The sequence below is a fragment of the Caretta caretta genome, chromosome 13, assembly GCF_965140235.1.
Source record: "Caretta caretta isolate rCarCar2 chromosome 13, rCarCar1.hap1, whole genome shotgun sequence".
Taxonomy (NCBI): domain Eukaryota; kingdom Metazoa; phylum Chordata; order Testudines; family Cheloniidae; genus Caretta; species Caretta caretta.
The window spans coordinates 5,853,987-5,874,710 of record NC_134218.1 but is presented as its reverse complement, the minus strand read 5'-3'; the positions used below and the strand labels follow the sequence as shown (position 1 = coordinate 5,874,710).

General features: G+C 41.6%; 1 protein-coding gene across 9 annotated transcripts in view; it reads right to left on the bottom strand.

Annotated features, from left to right (window-relative positions):
• Positions 1–1,087: 1,087 nt before the first annotated feature.
• MYT1 (myelin transcription factor 1) overlaps positions 1,088–20,724 on the bottom strand; it is a 113,703-nt gene continuing 94,066 nt past the window's right edge. For 8 of the 9 annotated variants that reach the window (XM_048820198.2, XM_048820201.2, XM_048820207.2 and 5 more), the window contains 7 exons: positions 20,542–20,604; positions 19,894–19,977; positions 10,279–10,500; positions 9,571–9,662; positions 6,512–6,615; positions 5,711–5,854; positions 1,088–3,934 (listed from right to left, as the gene is read on the bottom strand). In XM_048820198.2, coding sequence (XP_048676155.1) covers positions 3,794–3,934; positions 5,711–5,854; positions 6,512–6,615; positions 9,571–9,662; positions 10,279–10,500; positions 19,894–19,977; positions 20,542–20,604 — 850 coding nt within the window. In that variant the 3' untranslated portion in view covers positions 1,088–3,793. The remainder of the gene's footprint in view (positions 3,935–5,710; positions 5,855–6,511; positions 6,616–9,570; positions 9,663–10,278; positions 10,501–19,893; positions 19,978–20,541; positions 20,605–20,724) is intronic. The other variant, XM_048820199.2, reaches the window with a different exon arrangement.

The window sequence follows — 20,724 nt, the reverse complement described above, 5'->3', positions numbered from 1 at the left end:
GAATGCGTTCTCTTGGTGTGAACGTTCTTGAGGACATTATCCAGTGCCCACTGATTCCACTGAGAGGCCATTGACTTTAGTGAACACTGGATCATGCCCTTGTGGGAATGATGATGGCTAGAAACAAGTTGTGATCAAACACTGGAGAATATTTGAGGAAAACGAATTTCAAATGTGCAGCTCCGAATATTCCCGCCAATAGCCTGGATCTAAAGTTACACTCATCCTGGGGAACAGAAACATACCTTATGACCTTCTTGTCCAATCAAAAAACAGCTCAAGTTTGAATGCCAAAGGGTATGTACTCATAATGAACTTCTGGGAAACCAAAAAAAATATGACAAATCTAAAGTCAAAATTGCAGTGCCCTTTCTGTTGTAAAAGGCCTCTGGAACAATGGGAAAAAGAATGCATCTTTGCTTGGGTTGCGCACTTCTGTACTTGAGACTCCTTGAGTGCCCCTCTCTTATGCACACCTGCCTCCTAGTTAACACTGTGCTGAGGCACACAGCTGTGAGGGCTTTATTTCAGCCCACTGCACTGCAGCCATTAACCCTAAACCACAGAGCGGAAGTGTCTCCTTTGCAATGCGCAGAACCTTTAATAACCATTGCACAAAGCAACGATTGATTTCAGTCTGGGCTAGGAGCCTAGGCCCAGATTTTTGAAGGCATTTAGGTGTTGCTGCACACAGCATTGCAATGCCTAACTGATTTAGGAGCCTATGTCTCATTTTCAAAAGGAATGTAGGTAATTAGGAACTTAAAATGAAAACAGGCTCCTAAATAAGTTAGGCATTGCAACATTGAGCCCAACAACGCCTAAATACCTTCAAAAATCGGGCCCTGACCTACTTTGAAAATCCCATAAGGCACCTATCTGCATCTTCAGTTGCCTAACCATCTTTGAAAAACTGGGTCTAATTCCTCTAGCTGGGATCATAACAGACTCCCATCTTTTGCAGATTGTGCTCAAAAAGAAATTCGTAATACCGCTGAACAGTGGGTTACCCATGCATTGGAACAAAGCTCTTAGAAAATACTGGGGACTTTAACAATATCTTCAAGAAAGACCATGGGAACTAAAGTCACAAACAGAACTGGGTTTTTATTATGAAAGAACCCTGAAAATACATAATGAAATGCTGTCTGCAGCATACATTTCCTGAGGAAAGTGGATCACAGTATTCAATTTTCACAGAATAACATGTAGCCTGCTATAACTTTCAATGTGACTCTTTATTATTTAAATATGAACAGTATTCCTTCACATAAACAATTACTCAGTCATCACAGAACCAACACACAAACGTGACAAAATAAATATACAGCAAGAGCACAGTTCATTTTGACTTAAATATTAAATAAATAATAAATACAGAATTTTCATTTACCGTTAATCAGTGCCTGAAACAATATGAATGAAAACAAAATCCCTAAAGGTCTCTCTTCCCCTCCCATTGTCCCCCGCCCCTTCAGAAAAACAAACCAAAAAATTATCAAAATGCCTCAGTTATAAAATATCTTTAAAAAATTCCCATTGTTAAAAGAATAAATAACAAAATATATAAAAAATAACTCGGTTGCATCAAAATTACAAGTAGGAGTTGTAGATACATGGGTTTTTTCCCTTTTCTTTTTCTTCCTTCCTTTCTTTCTTTCTTTCTTTCTTTTTTGGAATTTTTTTTTTTATGGTCAAAAAAAAGTTTTACTTTTTTATTTTTTGCTTTTATTTTCTTTTCCATGGTGTGGTGTCCAGTTTAAAATAAGTATAAAATTAATAAATAAGAAAGGTTAAATAAATAGGAAAAAGTTAACATAAGGTGTTGTGAATATAAATTACATACATCTTGCCAAAATTAAATAATTTACAGGATAATTAAACTAGCTACTTTCCCCCCCTCTCTCTCTCTTCCAGGAAGTGCAATTTCTCTACTTTTAAATACTAACTGAATTGTAGTCACAAGCAAGTTGGACTCTATTTACATGTTAAGAATTGTGTTTTTAACACATCAAATTACATTTTTTTCCGTTTTATTTTTGCACTTGGAATGGGTTCTAAAATAAGTGAATTCATGGGATCCAATCCTGCAAACTCTTAAGTATGTGATTAAATTTATTCACATGAGCTGCCCAATTGACTTCAGTAGGGCTACCTACCTACTCATGTGCTAAGAATCTGATCCAATGTCCACCGGAATCAATGGGAGTCTTTCCATTATCTCCCTTGAGCTTTGCATTATCCCCTAAATATCTGCAGGATTGGGCTCATAATGACACAATATTCTTCATTTTATTATTGGTGAGCAAAATCCTCTCCACCCCTCACCTCACTGGAAATGATATTGAAAGTGGGGGGCTTATGTGATAAGTACTGGGGTGCTAGAGGCTTCTACCTCCTTCTTCTCCAAAGTGTTATCACCAGGCTGATAAAGAATTCTGAATGATAGTTAATGCTTGTGTGAGATTTGTTTATTAAACAAGCTTTCAGGATTTGCAATTTGCTGGGACAGACCGATACTTCTCTCCCTCTCTGCTGACTCCTTTCTTACAGATTGAAAAATACCTTAATCACTGTGCTCTGCAATGCTGGATGGTTAGATGAATGAGGTGCTAGAGATTGGTTTTGAAAAGACATTCACATAGTTGTACTTCTTTTAAGTGCATGGTGGGCTGCATGTACCAAACGGCTTACAAAGATCAATACCCAAATGCTCTTTTTGCGGAATGACGCTTGCTCTGTAACCTTGCACAAAATACAGAAATCAAAACCAGCCAACCAAAGCAAAACAAAAGAAAAACCCATTGCCATAAGTACATCTGTAAGGAATCAGCCACAGTCCATGGTAGATAAGCACTTTGCTGGCCATCAATTAGCATCTTTCATTTTTGTTGATAATCTCTTTAAACATTTCTCTGGCATTGATGTATGATCTCTGCACTGGCCGTACTGCACTGCTGTAATGATGACCATAATATTGAAAAGAACCAGAACAGTCCACCAATAGACTTCCAAAAAATCATATACACTGGACCATGACACATCTGGTATTGGTCTATTCATAATAGCTATTCTCATATTTAAGACAGACAAAGGAATACTGTAGTTGCAAACTCCAAAAGCTTCCCTGAGAACCTTTTTTCCATTGCGCTTTCCACTGGAGATCCAGAACTGCTCTTCAGAAAATAAAAATAAGCTACTTTATAATACTTAAGAGTTCCCACACCCAGTGGATATCTGAATACCTTGGGGGTGGGAGGCCCAGCAGAGGTTCAGATTTACAGGTAGCCTGCAGCTCCAGCTTCTCATTTACAGTAACTTATAACATAATTCATGTGTGAGTAGGTGATCTGGACATATGACCATAGACAACATGAGGGTTTAAGCCAGTCATACTCTGTTCTTAAATCAGACAAAACCCTGTTCTTCTAATGTACTAACCCTTGGATTAATTCTGCTACAATGCCTTCTTTTCTCATCAGTAAAATGTGGCAACTCATGAAGATGCCTTTTCTCTACCAGCAACCAAGCCCTGCAACCTATTGTAGTGTCTCATTGTCCATTCTCTTCTACCACTTGGTATGGGTAGAAAATCCCACTCTTTGCAAGAAGGTCCAAGTTAAGTAAACGACAACATGGAGTTCAGTTCAGTTCTGCTTCTTGTAAATGGCCTCTTGGTTAAATTTTGGTCCTTTTTTCATTCATTAGACAAGTTTTATAACTTGTAAACCTGAATACTCGGAGTGAAGGTTCCATCTTCTTACAGTTTGTTTATTTGTGTTATCCCACAGCACTAGACTTGAATTCCCTTGACAGCCTGTTTAATGCTTTCTAGCAGGTCCCTGTTCTCAGGGTTCTGATAACACTCCTGATTGGTGTACATGTCGGTAAGGGTATTAACATAAGCATCAAAGTTCTGTTCACTGATTGGCTCCTGAATCCAATAAAACAAAACATAAATATAAATGGTTAAAAAGAAGAGGAAGAGGGGGAGGAAGAAAACAGAGCCTAATCATTGTGTTTAATTCTGCTGGGGTGGTGCTGGGATTATCAATATTTGGTATTAATAATTATTTGTATTACAGCAGCAGCTACAGGGTCCCAGACAAGATCAGGGCCCCATTGTGCCAGGCACTGCATATATTGAGAGACACTCCATGCAGAGAAGAGTTTAGAATCTAGGCGTGATCCTGAAAAGACTTAAGCACATGGTTAACTTTATGCACTGCCCGCAATGGGACTAGTAAAAGCATGTACATTTAGGAACATGCATAAATATTTACAGGATTGAGGTCTAAATAGAGAAGGCAGACTAAAAGTGGAGATGTGCCTAAGGGCACACAGCAGAGTCAGGATTAGAACCCAAGTCTCCTGAGTCCTTGTATCATGCTTTATCAACTCGAGCATGTTGCCAGTGCTTAATTTGCACCAGGGCTGAGTCTTGGCACCTCTAGGCTTGGCAGTTCATAGCCCTGGAACCTCTGGGCTTGCCACGTCACTTATTAAAGTAAAAAAAATTGCTTCAGCCCTGGCACCTGATTGCTTGAGCCCCAGCACCTCTTTCATTGCAAATTAAGCACTGCATGTTGCCACACCAGTCCAGATACCACACTGATTGGCTACCACATGAACACCCCAGCTAGACACATCAGATTAATCAACAGAGGGAGAGAGAAAGGGGAGGAGGAGAGAGAGGGAGGAGGAAGAGCAGAAAGATGAAGAAATATTAGTAATATGAGTGTGTACATTTTGTGGACACTATTTGATTTGGAGATGGTTGAACACATTAAAAACATATTTGCTGGCTGGTTTATTTGACCTTCACCTATCAAATAGCCAATTCAATTAATAGTTTTTCGTCAGGTGGAGAGCTGTGTGAATACTGCCCAAAAGTATTTGTAAAGGAAATTCTCTGCTGAAGAAGAGATAGTATCCAACCAGCCCAAAATTAAATCCACACCTTCGTGAAAGGAATACTGAAAAAGGTGATGGGAAAGCTCATTCCATAAATCAAAAGCTCATTTCTATGATCATCTCGCAAGACTCTAGTATCTGCAATCAGATGCCTTCCACCAATCTGCCCCCCAGCTCACATACATACTGCACACGTATTTTAGACAATAATAATTAAATTTCTGAGACTAGAGAGAAGGTAATTAATAGCTCTTTTTGATTTTTCTATTTTAATGTAGTCTTTTCATTTTGCAGTAACATTATGGCAACATGCTGTGTCCTGTTAGACCTTGTTAAATTAAACAAAACACACGCTCTTTAAGGATGCTATTCTTTGGCTGCTAGCTATTCAAAACTGAATTGAAACTACCTGCATTATAATAGGAGCCGTAAGATCTTTCTGACGTTGAAATCAAATCCCTCCTGATCTCTGCTTGTGCTGTCTTAGTCTGAAAGGCGCTATGCACCCTTGATAAAGTTCCTATTTTCTGATTTAGCTACTAGATGGAATGAGACAGAACAATAGATACAAAGGGAGATCAGCAGAAAGTGACAACAAAAGGAAGATAACAATATGTGCTTCAGAGATACAGTGTAGGTACTGATGTTACAAAAGGCAGATGTGTGAATAAAGAGATGACGATCTCTAGATATTTCTCCTAGTCTTTAATTGTATATACACCTTATCATGAAAATGGCTTTAGTGTTGCTCATTTGATCACAGTGATTATGATGAAACATTTTAAAAGTTCCTCACCATATGTGGAAGGCGGATATTGGCAAGACTTTGGATAAGAGCCTGGCTCAGACCTGAGAGCTCCAAGAACAGGGCTTCATTCTGCTCCTCAATGATTTTGTTTTCCTCCTCAATGTTCTTTAGGTTCTTCTCCATGGTTGATATCTGCACAGCAAAGAGTGCAGCAAAGTTATTTGCCCTCGCCCTCTCCTTCAACCTGTCCCTCCATATAATATGCCCTGGGGTTGGTCAAAGATTTTCTGTTGAAACTTTTTTCCGATGGGAAGCTGGGTTTTCAGCGAAATGAATGGTTTCATGAAAGGAGTCTGTGTTCCTGCAGCACGTATGATTTTTCATCGGAAAGCCGAAAACAATTCTGTTTTTTTCAGTTTTTGGCTGATTTTTTTTTTTGATGAAAAATCAAAATTTTTATTTGAACAATTTTTCTCCCATTTTTGCCAGTTTTCCTCTGGGGGAAAAAAGCTACTTCCCAAAGGGCTCTAATATATAGGTACTCTGAATTTTTGAAAGTTGGTATTGTGATTAGAAGAAATTAATCAGGGGTTTGATGTTAATGACACTTCCTTCCCTTCTGTAATTACTTTGCTAAGATAAGTTACGGCAAATCATTTACATACCTAGGAAATCAATGGAAGACAATGAGGCAGGTCCCGCCCTCTGGTGAGGTCACTTTGCATTGCTTTTCAAGTCTGCCCTGGCTGGTCAGCTGAGGAGTCCCCCCTCCACTTTCCATTGACTCCAGTGAATTTTGGCTCAAGCTCTATGATTACAAGAGCTTGGTAAGAGTCCATACTCACATACCTGTGACTGCAGCTTCACCATGGCAGCCTCCATCTCCGAGTTGGACTCATTCAGCTCAGTAATCTCCTTGTTTAACTGCTTAATTTCTTCATCGTTCTCTAGAACTGCAGGTGGGAAAATTGCAGTCAGTCATCTGCTGCTCTGACTCACAGATGAGGAAAAAAGCAACAGGAAGGCAGGGTTTTCTGATGAATGCAAGGCTCGTGCTCTGGGACTTTCTTTCTTTTATATACGCATCAGAGTGCTGGCAATGCTTACATTCTTCCTAACACCACATCTAAAGCGAACTCACATTTCACATGGTTTTATATGTTCCATAGCATCACAGTTAATTATTTCATAGATCAATGGTTCCTAGGCGCTACAGTAATAATAATAATAATAAATAATATAATAATGTGTAAAACCAGAACTAGATAATGGACTCTTCCATCTAGAGCCTCTCCTACTCACAAGCTCTTCAGAACTGATGTGTGTTCTGCTTGGCACGCTGCGAGTTTGAACCGTGTGTAGTCTGAATTTGGGGGGATCTCGTTTCAAGTGATAATGTGGTTTAGTAATAAACTAGGTGGCGTATAAACTAGAGCAATATTTCTAGAACTGTGTAGAATTTCCTTGGATCAGAAAGAAGGAAGTGTTCTAGTATAACAGTAGGGCTTGATCAAATAGTAAACCAACAAACCAACCACAAAAATCCTGATTTGTAAATATTTTTGTGAGTAAAAGCCCTGAGTACGTGAGAGTATTTGAAAGATTAGAAGGAATTCCTGAAAATGTCTGTGAATTCTTGAAAGGTTTATAACTTTTGACACTGGCAATTTTTCATCTGAAAATTCACAATGGCAGCTCATTGTTTATCATACTCCTTTTTTTAACTTTCAGTCATCCAGTCCGGCGGCAGCAACACCACCATGTGTCTTAGACAATCAGTTTCACAACAGGAGTAATGAATTTTCACAGCAAACAGTTTGCTAGCAGTCAGCAGGCTGAAAATTATTTGCTGAAGCTCTGTGCTGTACACGATGACTAACGAATAAACTCTCAGGAATCAGGATGGGTTTGCCTATGATTTGCTAAAAATGGAGCTAAATTCATAACAAATATCAGTCATAGTTAAGGTCCTAGTTGAATTGCGGGATGATTGCGGAGTAGTTGCAACTGAGTTGTGGACAAGACATGGAAAATAGTGGAAAAGTAATAATGGACCTTTACTTATTGGGGTAATTTGGAAAAACCTGAGAAGACCTATTTGTTTAAGAAAAACTTGCTGGAACAATGTAAACACTCGAGTATCATTGTTATGCCTGCTATTTTTTTTTTTGTTTTGATAAAAAGACATTTTGCTGCCACTACATTATGGTCGGCAAAGAGTCCGGTGGCACCTTATAGACTACCAGACGTCTGGGAGCATAAGCTTTTGTGGGTGAATACCCACTTTGTCTGATGCATGTCATTATGTTCATTAGTGTGCAGGGCTGACAGCAGGAGCCCCAGCCAGCCGGGACTTGCAGCCCAAGCCCCTGCTGCTATCAGCTCGGATAAATGGGGTTCTAGGATACTAATGGAGAAAAAAGTGTATGTTGCAAACCTCAGAAGGTAGGCAAAATTGTGGACTGTAAGCTAATTAAAATCAAAATTGCAGCGGAAGCCTAATATTGCAGGAATTACAGTTTCCACAGTACCGCAAATAAAGAAGGACCTTACTCATCGTGAATACTCTGATCAGCTCTATTTAGCATTCAGAAATTTGTACAGCACATTAGACTTGAATATCTATTTTTTAAATAAATATTAAATGAGCAGGGGTGAAAGTGGGCCGATACGGGCCAGTACGGTGTACGGGTAGGAAGCCGGTACCAGCCCGTACGCAGCTCATGTTAAAGCACTGCCCGGCCCCTTCTGCCCATGGCCCTGCCCCTTCTGCCTGTGGCCCCACCCCTTCTCGGGGCAGGAGCCAGCCCCCGTACCAGTAAGAATGTAATATTACTTTCACCCCTGTATATGACAGTGACCGCTGACACTGATCTTTATGACAACATAAAGACAAAAGTGGGGTAATCTCCAGTTTCAACAATATAAGAGCATAGGTGAAGGAAGAAATAGCAGGATAAGGGAAGACAGAGTGACCCTATTCACGGTGGTGAGCACGATCAAGCCCTAAATTAGGTGAGCATGCAAAGAAATGATAGGTTTCAGAATGACAGCCGTGTTAGTCTGTATTTGCAAAAAGAAAAGGAGTACTTGTGGCACCTTAGAGACTAACCAATTTATTTGAGCATAAGCTTTCGTGAGCTACAGCTCACGAAAGCTTATGCTCAAATAAATTGGTTAGAGATTGGTTAGTCTCTAAGGTGCCACAAGTCCTCCTTTTCCTTTTGCAAAGAAATGATGTAACTGATCAATTTGTGGGAGGGAGAAGCTGAGCGAATGGTAGGGCTATCGCTATACTAAGACAACAAGTTCGTATGTTGATGATCAAAGGCTGATAATTATTAGAGATAGTCAAATGTATTCACCAATTTTGCTGTTATTTGTTAAACAAATTGTTCATCAAAAGCCTGACTGTGACACCCTTATTCATGCCGGCAGTTCCACTGAGCAAACCAGGACTAACTGTGTACGTAAGTACTGCTGAAAGTGAGAAAAGGTGGCAGAAGTGACTCCCAAATAATTGTTTTGCATTTCTCTGCTGATCAATGGCTGGTCAAACAAAAACAAATAAACAAACCCTACGAAAACAAGACACGGCCCTGCACGTACTTCTCCCCTCGGGGAGAAGATGACAGAACAAACAAGTGACAACTGTGGAGTCATGTTGCTTAAGCACTTCTGGCAGGTGCTCAGATACTAGACTCATGAGCGCAGTGTGAGACCCTATATAGAATAGAACGGAACCCAGTTATTTCAATACTTAATTGATAACAATGACAGTTGGCAAAATAGCAATTTTTTTGCATGAGTCATCTGATTCTAATAATGATACAGGATGGATACAATACACAAATAATCAGCTTATCAACACATATGCAAGGTAAAGCAACCAAGTGCAATATCCTTACCATCACTGGTCTTGAATTTAGTGTTGAGAATTTCATCCCCTGAGAGTTTTCCTTTCTTTCCAGCAAAAGTAGCTCTTGGACACCCTGATAAACTAAAGGCAAGTAAAAATGGGTTTCATAAACTCTTAGCATCTATGGATGTTTATGTGCCCAACAAGGGTTCCCACCATTTGGCTGAGTTTGTGCCATGAGGCGATTCTTCTAAAACTATCCTACACTAAATGTTAGAGAGGAAATTGCATTATGAAGAATGCCACAATCATCCTCATCTATAAAACAAGAGCGATTTTTGTTGTGCAAAGATTAGGAAATGCAAATCCCCTAAAGGAGTGGACATGACGGATTATGGGACATCTCTGACTAACAATGACATTCAAAAGTGTCAAAAAGATGCCATAACATGCTAATTTAATTCAATTAAATTATCAGTTTTCACAATTTGCCTGACGTCAGATTTCATAATTTTTCACAGCACACTGGCTATTCTTGTTCTGCTGGAGAAAACCCCTTTCAAGTTCATGAAAAACCGGGCAAAAACTAAGACCCAAAGTGTGAACTTTTCCAGCCTATTTTGTGGCTGAAGGTTGAATATTTTTAGCCCACCATCTCCAGAAAGGATGGAAGAAATCAAAAATACCAAGGCAACCTGACATTTACTTCCTTGTTGAGTGTGGTTGTGCACAGGATTGCTGTGGACCCAGTTATCACCTTCTGTGCGTGAGGAAGCTTCCGTTAGCATGACCCGAGCCATCACAGCCAGGGGTCGGACAGGTAGGCCCCTCATTCTTCAGTGACTTCCAGGAAAATGATGAGCCATTGAGTGATCCTTCTTTCTGCCGTCGGGCGGCAAGAGGACACCCTGATGCACTGCGATGAGAGGCATATTTGCCACTGATGTGTCCAAGCCCAACACAGCCAGGAACCGGACACCTAACCACAGGGAATTACAAATAGTTATAAGATGAAAATGGGAACAAACAGGATTTTAAAGGTGCAAACACACTTTAAGATAAAATTAGTGATGCGGAAAGCCAAATAAGGTTCTGAGGTGAGTACTTCAAAGCCAAGATTCTCATCTAAATTGTGGTGTGCCGAGACATTTTCAGGAGGGCATGCAATTCTACACTTGCATGTCTTTAGAGGTCCAAAATGGTGTCCTCCATGCAGTGTGACCTCTCACATAAGGTGCGTGAGAGGTCACGTTGTGCGGAGGATACCATTTTGTTCTTCATTGCACGATCGGGGCCAGGCAAAATCACCTCACGGACTAAAAGCTGGCCCATGTTTTTTGAATTCTGGGGCAAGCAATGCATGTCTTGCATACAGAGATGGCACACCACTGGATCTGAACTTTATCTCAACTGGAGAGGGCAGATCTTCAGCTGCAGTAAACAGTCACATCTCTGTCACCATGTACACCAGTCTAAACACCAAAGGAGGGTGAGGAATTGATTAGGGTGTTCCAAAGGGCGATGTTGCTCCCCACTCCCAATAGCTGTGGGGCTTGGAGTTAACAAGTCCCTGCAATGCATGGGGCAGTTCACACCTCTCAGAGATACTGTTTCAGGCAACAGTTGGCATAGCTAGGAGTAGAAATCTGGTTGGGCCTCAATTTATGGTGGATGGGCTATGCTCACCCAACCCCTTGGGTGTGAGGTGGAGAAGAAGCAGGAGAAACTAAACTGGCTAAAGCAGGTACACACTGCCCCTGGTACACACTGCTATGGCCTCTTGGAGACAAACACAGGGATGAGATGCAGCCTGGGCCCCTAAAGGCCAAGGAGCTGCCCGACACCTGCACAAGGAGAAGAGATGTGTGTGGGGAGGGCTCCGCTTGCTGAGAAGGTAGCTGTTTATTGGGGTGGAGGGAGAGACCGGGCTCCCAGCGCTGTGGGGAAGGTCTCTTTGTGCACAGAAGATGAGCTCCCTGGTATTTGTGTGGGGGATGGGTGGGGGGGTGTCACTGTGCAATTTCCATCCAGGCCTGGAATGGAGGGGAAGCCTGAAGGGTGGGTTGGGAGGTTGGAGACCAAGCCCTCCCCACAACAGCTCCCCAGTCCAGCCTGTGGGCTCTCAAAGGAGCCTGCCACAGCATCAAGTGACCTGCAGGTCCATGTGCAGGTAGGGCCCTCGTGCCGCAGTGCCCCATCCCCTCCCTGGCCCTGATACCGCTAGACATGGGGCTAGGCCTGCCCCGCCGGGCATGAGGGGGGTGTGGTTTAGAAAATGACCAGGCAGAGCTGCCAGAGCGTAGCTTTCTGAAGTGACGGAGCCTCGCTCTGTCCTGGATTTCAGGTGCTGGAGCGATGCTCCCGACCGCTCCGGCAGCACTATGCCCCTGCTCAGATTTGGGTGGGCCTGGGTGGGGCATGGCTCCCCAGCGGCTACGCTCTGCTGTGCAGACACCACTGCCTCGATTACGCTCCTTTCATGCTTCAGACTTTTCTTTGCAACCACGAGGGCTAGAGAGGTATTCTACTGTTTTTAAATGAAAGCTGAGATTCTGTCACGAACACTTGCCTGTAGGAGCTAGGGCCCCCCAGCTATGGGCCTATACGGCCTATACCCTTAATCTCACCCTGATTAAATTCTTTGCTGAGCTGGGGCCTAAATGCTGTGGTCTTGAGGCTTTACAGTCTTCTCACCATGGATTTTGATGTAGCCAAGGGATTTCTTGTGACATGGCCTCCAGCTTTCCTAATGCAGCTCTAGTGCATAACTCAACAGCGCTGTAGAGATTTTGGCATGTGTGGCCCTCTGCATAGCAGCTACTCCACAGGACAGCGGCCAACAATAAGTCATCTCCTTACACTGGCTCCTTTTGTTGCCAAGGGTAAAGAGTAACAGGAGCAGGAGATGGGTCCAGCACAAAGCATAAATAACAGAGAGCTTTGTGAGCAGAGGGAACATATGATAAGAACTACAATGGATAGGCAGGCAAAGAAACAGTAACCTGAGGCAGTGCAATGTGTAGATAAGAGCAGAGCAGCAGCCCCCAGACACCTGTGGGCCCATGGCATCAATTTGTAATGACTGGGTGGCCATAATGCCTCGAGTGTTTGGCTCCCCTGTATATAGCGGGACAGCAATGCGGAGCTCAGAATGAACGTCACATCACGTACTAGTGAGCATTTAACATCAGCCACTGCTTTCAGTGAGGCGTTTGGCACTCACTGAGACATTCACAGGGAAGCTCAGAAATGGGGGACGTGGGGAACAACAGGAGACTGGGACAGAGAGAAAGACTCATCTTTGAAGGTTCTGGCGACTTCTCCTACTCTTGACCCTATCTTATGTTTAAACCAATTTCAGGGTTTACTTTGACCGGCTGTTCTAGTTTGTTTTTTTTTTAAATAAATCAGTGTTTAAATGTAAAGGCATCATAGAAAGGGCCACAATGATGGGGTATCCCCTTAACTACAATGGTCAATGTGTCAGTTTTACAAACACAAAATAGATGTTGAGCAAATTTTTTTGGGCGGGGCGGGGGTGCAACTGTGGAAGCCAGCTGAATTTTGTCCCCACCCCCCTTTTTAAAAAATCTAATACATTGATTGTAGACTTTTGGGAAAATTACAGATTAACCAAGAGCACTTATATTTGCTGTCAGCCTAGAGGTGGAAGTGTGAGGTTATTTGCTGGGTGAGCAAGTTTTTGTTGTTTGGGGAGTTGACCAAAGAGCGGATCACAACTGAGGAGTGGCATGGGAAATTGCAGGGTGGATAGGCTGGAGAGCAGATGGAGAGTACATGGATGGATGATGGAAAGCACATGTCTCAAATTCAGTTCACTCCTTTCCTTCTCCTCTCTGTCTCCCCATAGGTGGGGGAGCAGGAGAAAAAGAGTTACATGTTTCATTCATAATAAGTTGACAGATCAGGCAGACAGAGTTGCAGGGCACAGAATTTGATTAAAGATGCCGAGAGGCTAGTGTTACACGTGGAGGCTCTAGCGTTTGTATGATAGCAGCCTGGCCATGCCTTGCATTCATGACACCAGACTAGCTTCCTCCTGAAATTTGACCCTCTTTCTCCTGTGCCACGCCTCACATTTGGGACAAGCCTGGCCCATCTTGAGGAGTGGAAGGAGTAAGATACATTGGGAGGCAGCACTGGGCTGTGGTCTGGGAAGAGAGTTACCTTGGAGGGTAAGAAAAGGAAGTAAAAAAGATTTGGTTTACATCTGTTAACTGGGTAACCAAAAAATCCCTTCAGTCGAGAACATTAGCATTAATCCTTTTCAACTTCCAACAGAAGAACTAAAACCCAGGTCACAATCCTGTTCTCAAACCACACATCTTGATTACATCAATGACTCCAAAGATTGACACTCAGTCATCAAACTGGACTTTTTTACCCCTAGGTGATGGAATGATTGTATGGACACCACGGTAACACTAAACCAACGGGCACCCATTTTTACATAGCTACAGCAAATCATATCTGACATTCTTGCCAGGAAATCCAGACTTTTAAATCCCTTTTCCCCAAACAAGCACAGTTAAGACAATAATTGCTGACAATTCTGCTAAAGATTAAGGCAAGGGGGTTTGAATGTACTAGCATCATCATAAATTTGTTAAAAGCTACTTTTGTGTTGTGGAAACACAAATATTTCCATGGAATCAGTCACTCATTTAGACCTTCATCACGCAGCCAGACCCATTCAGGTACAAAGAAAAGGAGGACAGACTAACAACGCTGCTACTCTGAAACCTGTCAGGTACAAAGGTGTGACTTTAGGATTGGGGCCTCATTGTTTCATTCTGACACTTAGAATTAAACAGATAAGGAGATACATTAAAAAGATGTATAAAAGTAATAATAGCTATTGTTTCTGGATTGTGACCCTGTGGCAATTCTATAGGCCATGTTTCAGCAAACGTTGAAGGCTGACTATAAAGTTCTGGAGATGGGGATTTATAATGGAAGTGCAGCCACAACTTACAGTAGTAGCCATGTGGGAAAGTGCCCCCCTACAAAGGAATCTCTTACCCATCCCTGCCTCCAAACTCACTTGCTAATGGCATGCTAACTAAATTCAGTCATTCAAGGAAACCTGGTGCATCTGTTAAGGTTTCTGCTGTGGTCTGCATTTGTTTAAAGATGCTAGTCAATTATAAATACAGTTAAAAGTTTATTACTCAAGGGAGAATGCCATATATATAGCTTTATATATATATAAAGTAGGTATGAAATAGCAGAGCTAACCCCCTCATCCTCTTCGGGAAAGTAATTAGGGATTTCAAGAATTCCTATCAAAACATTCACTGAGCTGTTCCTGGAAATCACAACCTACGTTTCACCAATGAAATGATTACCTTTATTATTTTTATATTGTATAAAAAGAAATTGACGGCAGAGGAGGGAGCTATACACCCATTTTTCCAAGATAATTTGAAAAATGCTGATCTCCATTTTAATCATCTGCAAATGCAGCACAATTCACTTATAATATCCCTGCCAGCAGGAGCCTTGCTAAATTCATAACCGCGTTGCTTTTATATGATCACAAGCAAATTACTGAATCCCCAGGAGTAAAAGGGGTGAGGGCGGAGAGAAGAAAGAAAGAACCCCCCCCCCACCATTTAGAATGCAGCCTCTATGGCCAACTGTTACATATTTTACACTGTTAATTTAACTTTCATTACACTTTTATTGTAAAAAATAAACCAGAGCCTTTATTGTGCAAAACAGCTGGCTTGGACTTTATTTTTTTTATTTAACTGAAGTGTTAGTAATGGCTGATCAATTAGAGAGCCAGTCTCTGTTATTTTCTTTTTATGCCAGGGGTAGGCTGAAGGTTGAGGTGATCTGTTCAATCACATCTGTAGTAAATTACTTGAAGGATGAGCAACAAAACAACAGGGACTAAATTACTTTCTCCTCTGTGGCAATGTGCAAAACTCGGATCAGTTCCAAGTGCCTTTTGGTACACAGATGGAGTAATGGAATTACAGTTAAGCCTCTTTAATGCAAACCTGCTGGGACCTTCACCAGAGCGTACCTTGTTAGAGAAGACAAAATGCTAACTTCCCAAGGACTAGGTAACTCAGCAACAAAGGGATCATTTCCTCTTCTTGCTGTTTTGCCCCCAAGTCATCTCCAATGGGCTCCCTCTATTCTGATTGCTATTTCCACTTGTTAATAACTGTGGGACAGACAGATATTGAAGCCCATACAGTGGCATAAGGGGAAATCTCACTTCCCTTTACAGCCCTGCATGGCCTTCCTGGGCCCTGGGTCTGCAAGTCTGATACTCCCCTTGCCAAGTAGGGGAGGGGCATGGAGTGAGTGGTGCTTAGATTTGTCCTCCAACAGCATGCTGCTAGCAGAGGAAGCTTGGTGCAGTGATCTGAGCTATTCTCCTCCTGGAGCAGTGGGGGAGGAGGAAGAAGTCCTGGGGTGCTCATGGGGCAGTGCACAAATGTGCTACCCTACACAGGAGGGCATATTTGCAAATGCAGATGAGACGCTCAGATTGTGGGCTGAAGGGTTATGCCAGTCTGGGGAGGAGGGTCCTGAGTCTTCCCTCATGATCTCATTTGGGTGCAATGTTTTATCCAGCCCATATGGCTGGGAGTCAGAAAATCCAGGCTCTTTCAGTTAAGTCCCTTAACTCCCGCGCCTCAGTTTCTTTATCTGTAAAAGTGGGGTAATATTCTTACTCTCCTACACCATGGGGCTTTTGGGAGGGTCATTAGAAAAACTTTGTAAAGCACTTTGAATATAAAGGGCCAGATTCTTGGCCAGGTGGGGGCTATTTTGTGCTGTTTCCAGCACGGCAATGCACCTTAAAACAGGCAGATCTGGCTCCCTGTGGCTCCCCCTACATGGGGGGCGGGGGAATATGCAGGTAGCATAGGGCCAGCATAACAACTCCTATGCCACACCCTCTACTGGGAACTGGTGCAAAGCAGGGAGTGTGACCATGGTGCCCTTTTGCTTCACTGAGCTGCTGAAATGGCCCCTGGGGGCTACTGAAAGCTGGAATAAATTTGGCTGCTGGCCCCATGATTTTGGATAACACAAAACCCCTTTTTTCCCCATGGCTGCACTGAGCATCTCTCACTTACAGCTGAGGATCTAACCTGTAAATTGCTAGATGACAGACCTGGTCGAACAATGTTTATGGAAGAGCTTTCCATCAAAAAGCGCAGCTTTGTCAAAACTGAAACGTTTCTATTTCAACAAAACTTGTGAAGGAGAAAAGCCAAACTGAATCATTTCAACCTGCTCGAGTTGTTAACATCAAAATAGTTCCTCTTGGGAGTGGCACAACATTTTGTTTCAACTTTATCGTTTTGATTTGTTTAGCCTTTTATAGTATATTAAAATATTCATTTTAATATTGTATGTAGTATGTTTTATAAAGAGACAGAACATATTATATTTAATATTTTCTTATAAAATAAAAGTCTAAGCAAAATGAACCAACATGATAAAATCTTCACAAAAAGTTTCCACATTATTGAAATGACCTGTTTTTAACTTATGAAAAGTTTTGACTTTATCTAAACAGAATTATTCAAACATATCAAATCAAAATGCTTCAATGGTTCTGAACAGAATTTTGGGGGAATTTTCATTTTGTGGGAAAGATTAAAATTTCAGCTTTTTGTTCAGATTTGGAACCATTTTTTCCCCAAAATGTCAAAATTCTGGTTTCCAAGCAGCTCTACTATATGTTATTTCAGCTGACCTCATAAAGTGTGTATGTATTTGTTTGTGCGTGCGAGTGTGTGTGCACACATGCACAGCAACTGCCAAATGATGCAATGGTCCAACCAAGGACCTCTTTCTCCTTTTTACTGATGTGTGATCTATTCTGTATATATATTTGTGCGTGTATGTAAGTTTCATATGTATAGACTGGAGCTTCCCATGGATCCTTTATACTGTGCTTCCTTTGCATACTTTGCCCACAATTCTGCCTTCATTTGAATTTCCTGTGTCTTCACTCATGCAGCATCAGCCCAATTTTAGATCTCATGGGACTAACTCAGAGAAGTAAACATTTAAACAAAATGGCACACACGGCGTAGCTGATTGCCTGTTGTACTTACAGGGCCAAAATTGAGACAGTCAGCACTTTGCCAGCGCTGTCTTTCGATTTCACTCCCCTCTCTGTGCCATTGGTTAATGGAATCAGATTATGGATTTTTTTCCCCTTAGCAATTTGGAACATTTACGTCAAAAAGGATTTTTCTGAAGATTGTAGAATAGGTTGCTTAATTTTTAATAAACTCCTGCTAATTATCACACAGCTCATTTAACCAAATACTTCTCTTCCTGTGGATTGAAGACTAAAAGCAGAGCAGATGGCTCAAATATCATCTAGTTTTTAAACATCTTTTCTATCAGTTATTGCATTTCTATTTACCGTGGACACCCATTGGTGAGTAGCAATATGCCATTTTCCCTGCTCATGACAGAAAGTTGCACAGCACTTTAGGTGCATTACACAGCCACATTTTTGCACTTGCAGCTGAAAAGGGAGCACAAATCGCTAATGTATCAACCTGCTGGAGGGCAGAAATTGGAAATATAGAAGCACAAAAACTCAGATTTACTCACCTGCAATACATGTTGCAAGGACAAACTTTACACCCACAAAAACACAAGCCAAAACTCAGGCCAAGACAAAATATGCCCATTTTGGGTGCTTCCATTTAGAGTTGAGCAAATTATTTTGGCTAAAATACAGTATTACCAACCCCATATAGTCAAAAATCATGAGTCAGGCCCCTCCAAACCATTAGATTTGCTTCAAAATCATGAGATTTTTTAAAAAATAATTTAAAAATGGGGTGCTTTTAATTTGCCTTCCAGTGTTTGAGACTTTAGGGTACGCTTGGATTATGTTTTCTAACTTTTCCTCAGCCACGATGGCTAGAAACTTACTTCGAAAAACCTGAAACCTGAGACTGCCTCACAATCAAATAAATCCAGGATTCGAGTTGTAAGAAAACACCCTCCCAAAGTCAGGAGCACAGTGTTAAAATCAAGAGAGTTGGCAACACAGACTTTTCCAAACACGTGTTTGGAGGTTTGAAACGTTTTTGATCATTATTATTCTCACATGCCTCTGCACTTCCTGGTTCCCACAAAAGGGTTGTGGGATTCTGAAACAACTGATTTTTGTGGTCATTTTGGTACAAAGCTGTAAGATTTGTCTCTTAAGGTATCGGACTCTTGTCATGTGACAGAGGCCTAACCTTCTGTAACCCATATTAGGTGACTGAGGCTAGAAATACATTTCAGTTACTTACCACTGCTCCTGTGTGTCACACATTTATTACAAACTAGTACAAGGTACTTCACAGTCGATGAGATTTTCCAAAGTGGCCTAAGGGATTTAGAATCTCCATTCCTCAATCCCCTACATGCTTTGAAAATCTCAGCCGGAGACTCTAGGGCAGTGGTTCTCAATTCGCAGTCTGCAGGCCACTTGCGGCCCAATCAGCACACAGCTGTGGCCCATGTGACATCCTCAGGGCCATACAGGTAGTATATATATTGTGTGGATGCAGCCCACATAACACAGAGAGCTGCATATGAGGCCCACAATGGTAAATAGGTTGAGAACCACTGCTCTAGGGCCTATTGTAAGTGCAGGGGCCATTGAGGGGAGGAGCAGGGAGCTTCTTTGAGCGTACATTAACAGCATGAAATAGCCAAACTAATAAAGTCTTGTTCAGTGTTGTCATGGGCCCGATCCTGTGAGGTGCTGCATGCCCTCAATTCCCACAGTTGTTAATGGGAGTTGAAGGAACTCAGCAGCACCCGTGGACTGCTCTTTGCCAAGACGGAAGCCTAGAACACTTGGACAGAAACTCTGTCTGGTCAGTTATAAGAACAGCAATTTCTTCACGAAGTATTAAGAGAAAAGGTGTCAGGAAATTAATAAATTGAGCTGGTGAAAAATGTTCTACATTTCAAATTTGGAAAATAAGTGGGAAATATTGACCACATTTTCCCCCCGTCCCTCATTTTTATTTTTATTTTTTGCCAGCTCTAGGACTAGTCAAAATTCTTCAAATTTCAAGAGTATTTTGGATTGTGGGGAAGAATAAACGGGAAAAAATGGAAAATATTTTATAATTTCTACCTCCCTCCCCAATCACCTCTTCAAATTAAGGTCCTGAGCCTGCAAAGACGTACGCATATGCTTAACATTAGGCACAGCGAGTATTCACATTGACATCAATGGATGGTGTAAAGTTACACATGTGTGTAAATCGGTGTAATGCTGCATGAGTTATTGAAATTGATCAGTTTCCAATTCTGAAAGGATCTACTCAGGAACTTCCTCTGGACTTACTTCATCAGCTCCGGGTCTTCTTTGTCATCTTTCGTGGGGGTTATCTTGATGCCACTTTTCTTGGCACGGGGGCAGCCTGACAGACTATGTTTAAAAAGAGAAGAAAGGCCCGTCTCATTGGCAGAATTACCGCTTCTAATATTCCCCTGCCTCACTCATCTTTCCCTTGAATTTACTGTAGTGTTTTGATCTCGCTCATTTTGGAGCCTCACATCACGAGGAGAAGTGAGGAAGGAGAAAAAGAGCACATTTTGAGGGAGATGGATAGTAATTAATGGTGTCTAGATAAAAAGATATCTGCTAACAGACTGCAATGTTTAAAGGAATTGTTGAAACAGAAGGCTTAGATCGCTTCTATTAATGTTCTAAAGTCATAACAGAAGTCATAAATAGGCAGCATTATTAATAGGAACATTGCATCAGCTAAAATCTGACCCTTTGTCTTTTATTCTGCTGAAGAGAGCTTCTAATCAAATGCTGGAAACATCCAAAAAAAAAAAAAAAGAGAGAGTCAGATTAAAGAGACGAAAATAGGCTTCAGTTGTCAGTAACATTCATGTTTTATTCAGAACTTTCCAACTCTGCCCACTGCAGAGGAAAAAAATAAAAAGAGGCCATAGAACAAAATAATGTTAGTGAAGACCTTACCTCCTATGTGATGCATAATTTCCTGTTATGTGACCAGAACCATCACATCCAGGAGTTGGGCACCTGAGGAAGAATGGGAAACAATGATTAGCAAGGGCTTGAATGAAACAGTAGGATAGCTCACTTTAAAGGAAGAGCTGGAGAGCATCAAACTGGATGCATCTCTCTTTTAACCTTCCCTCC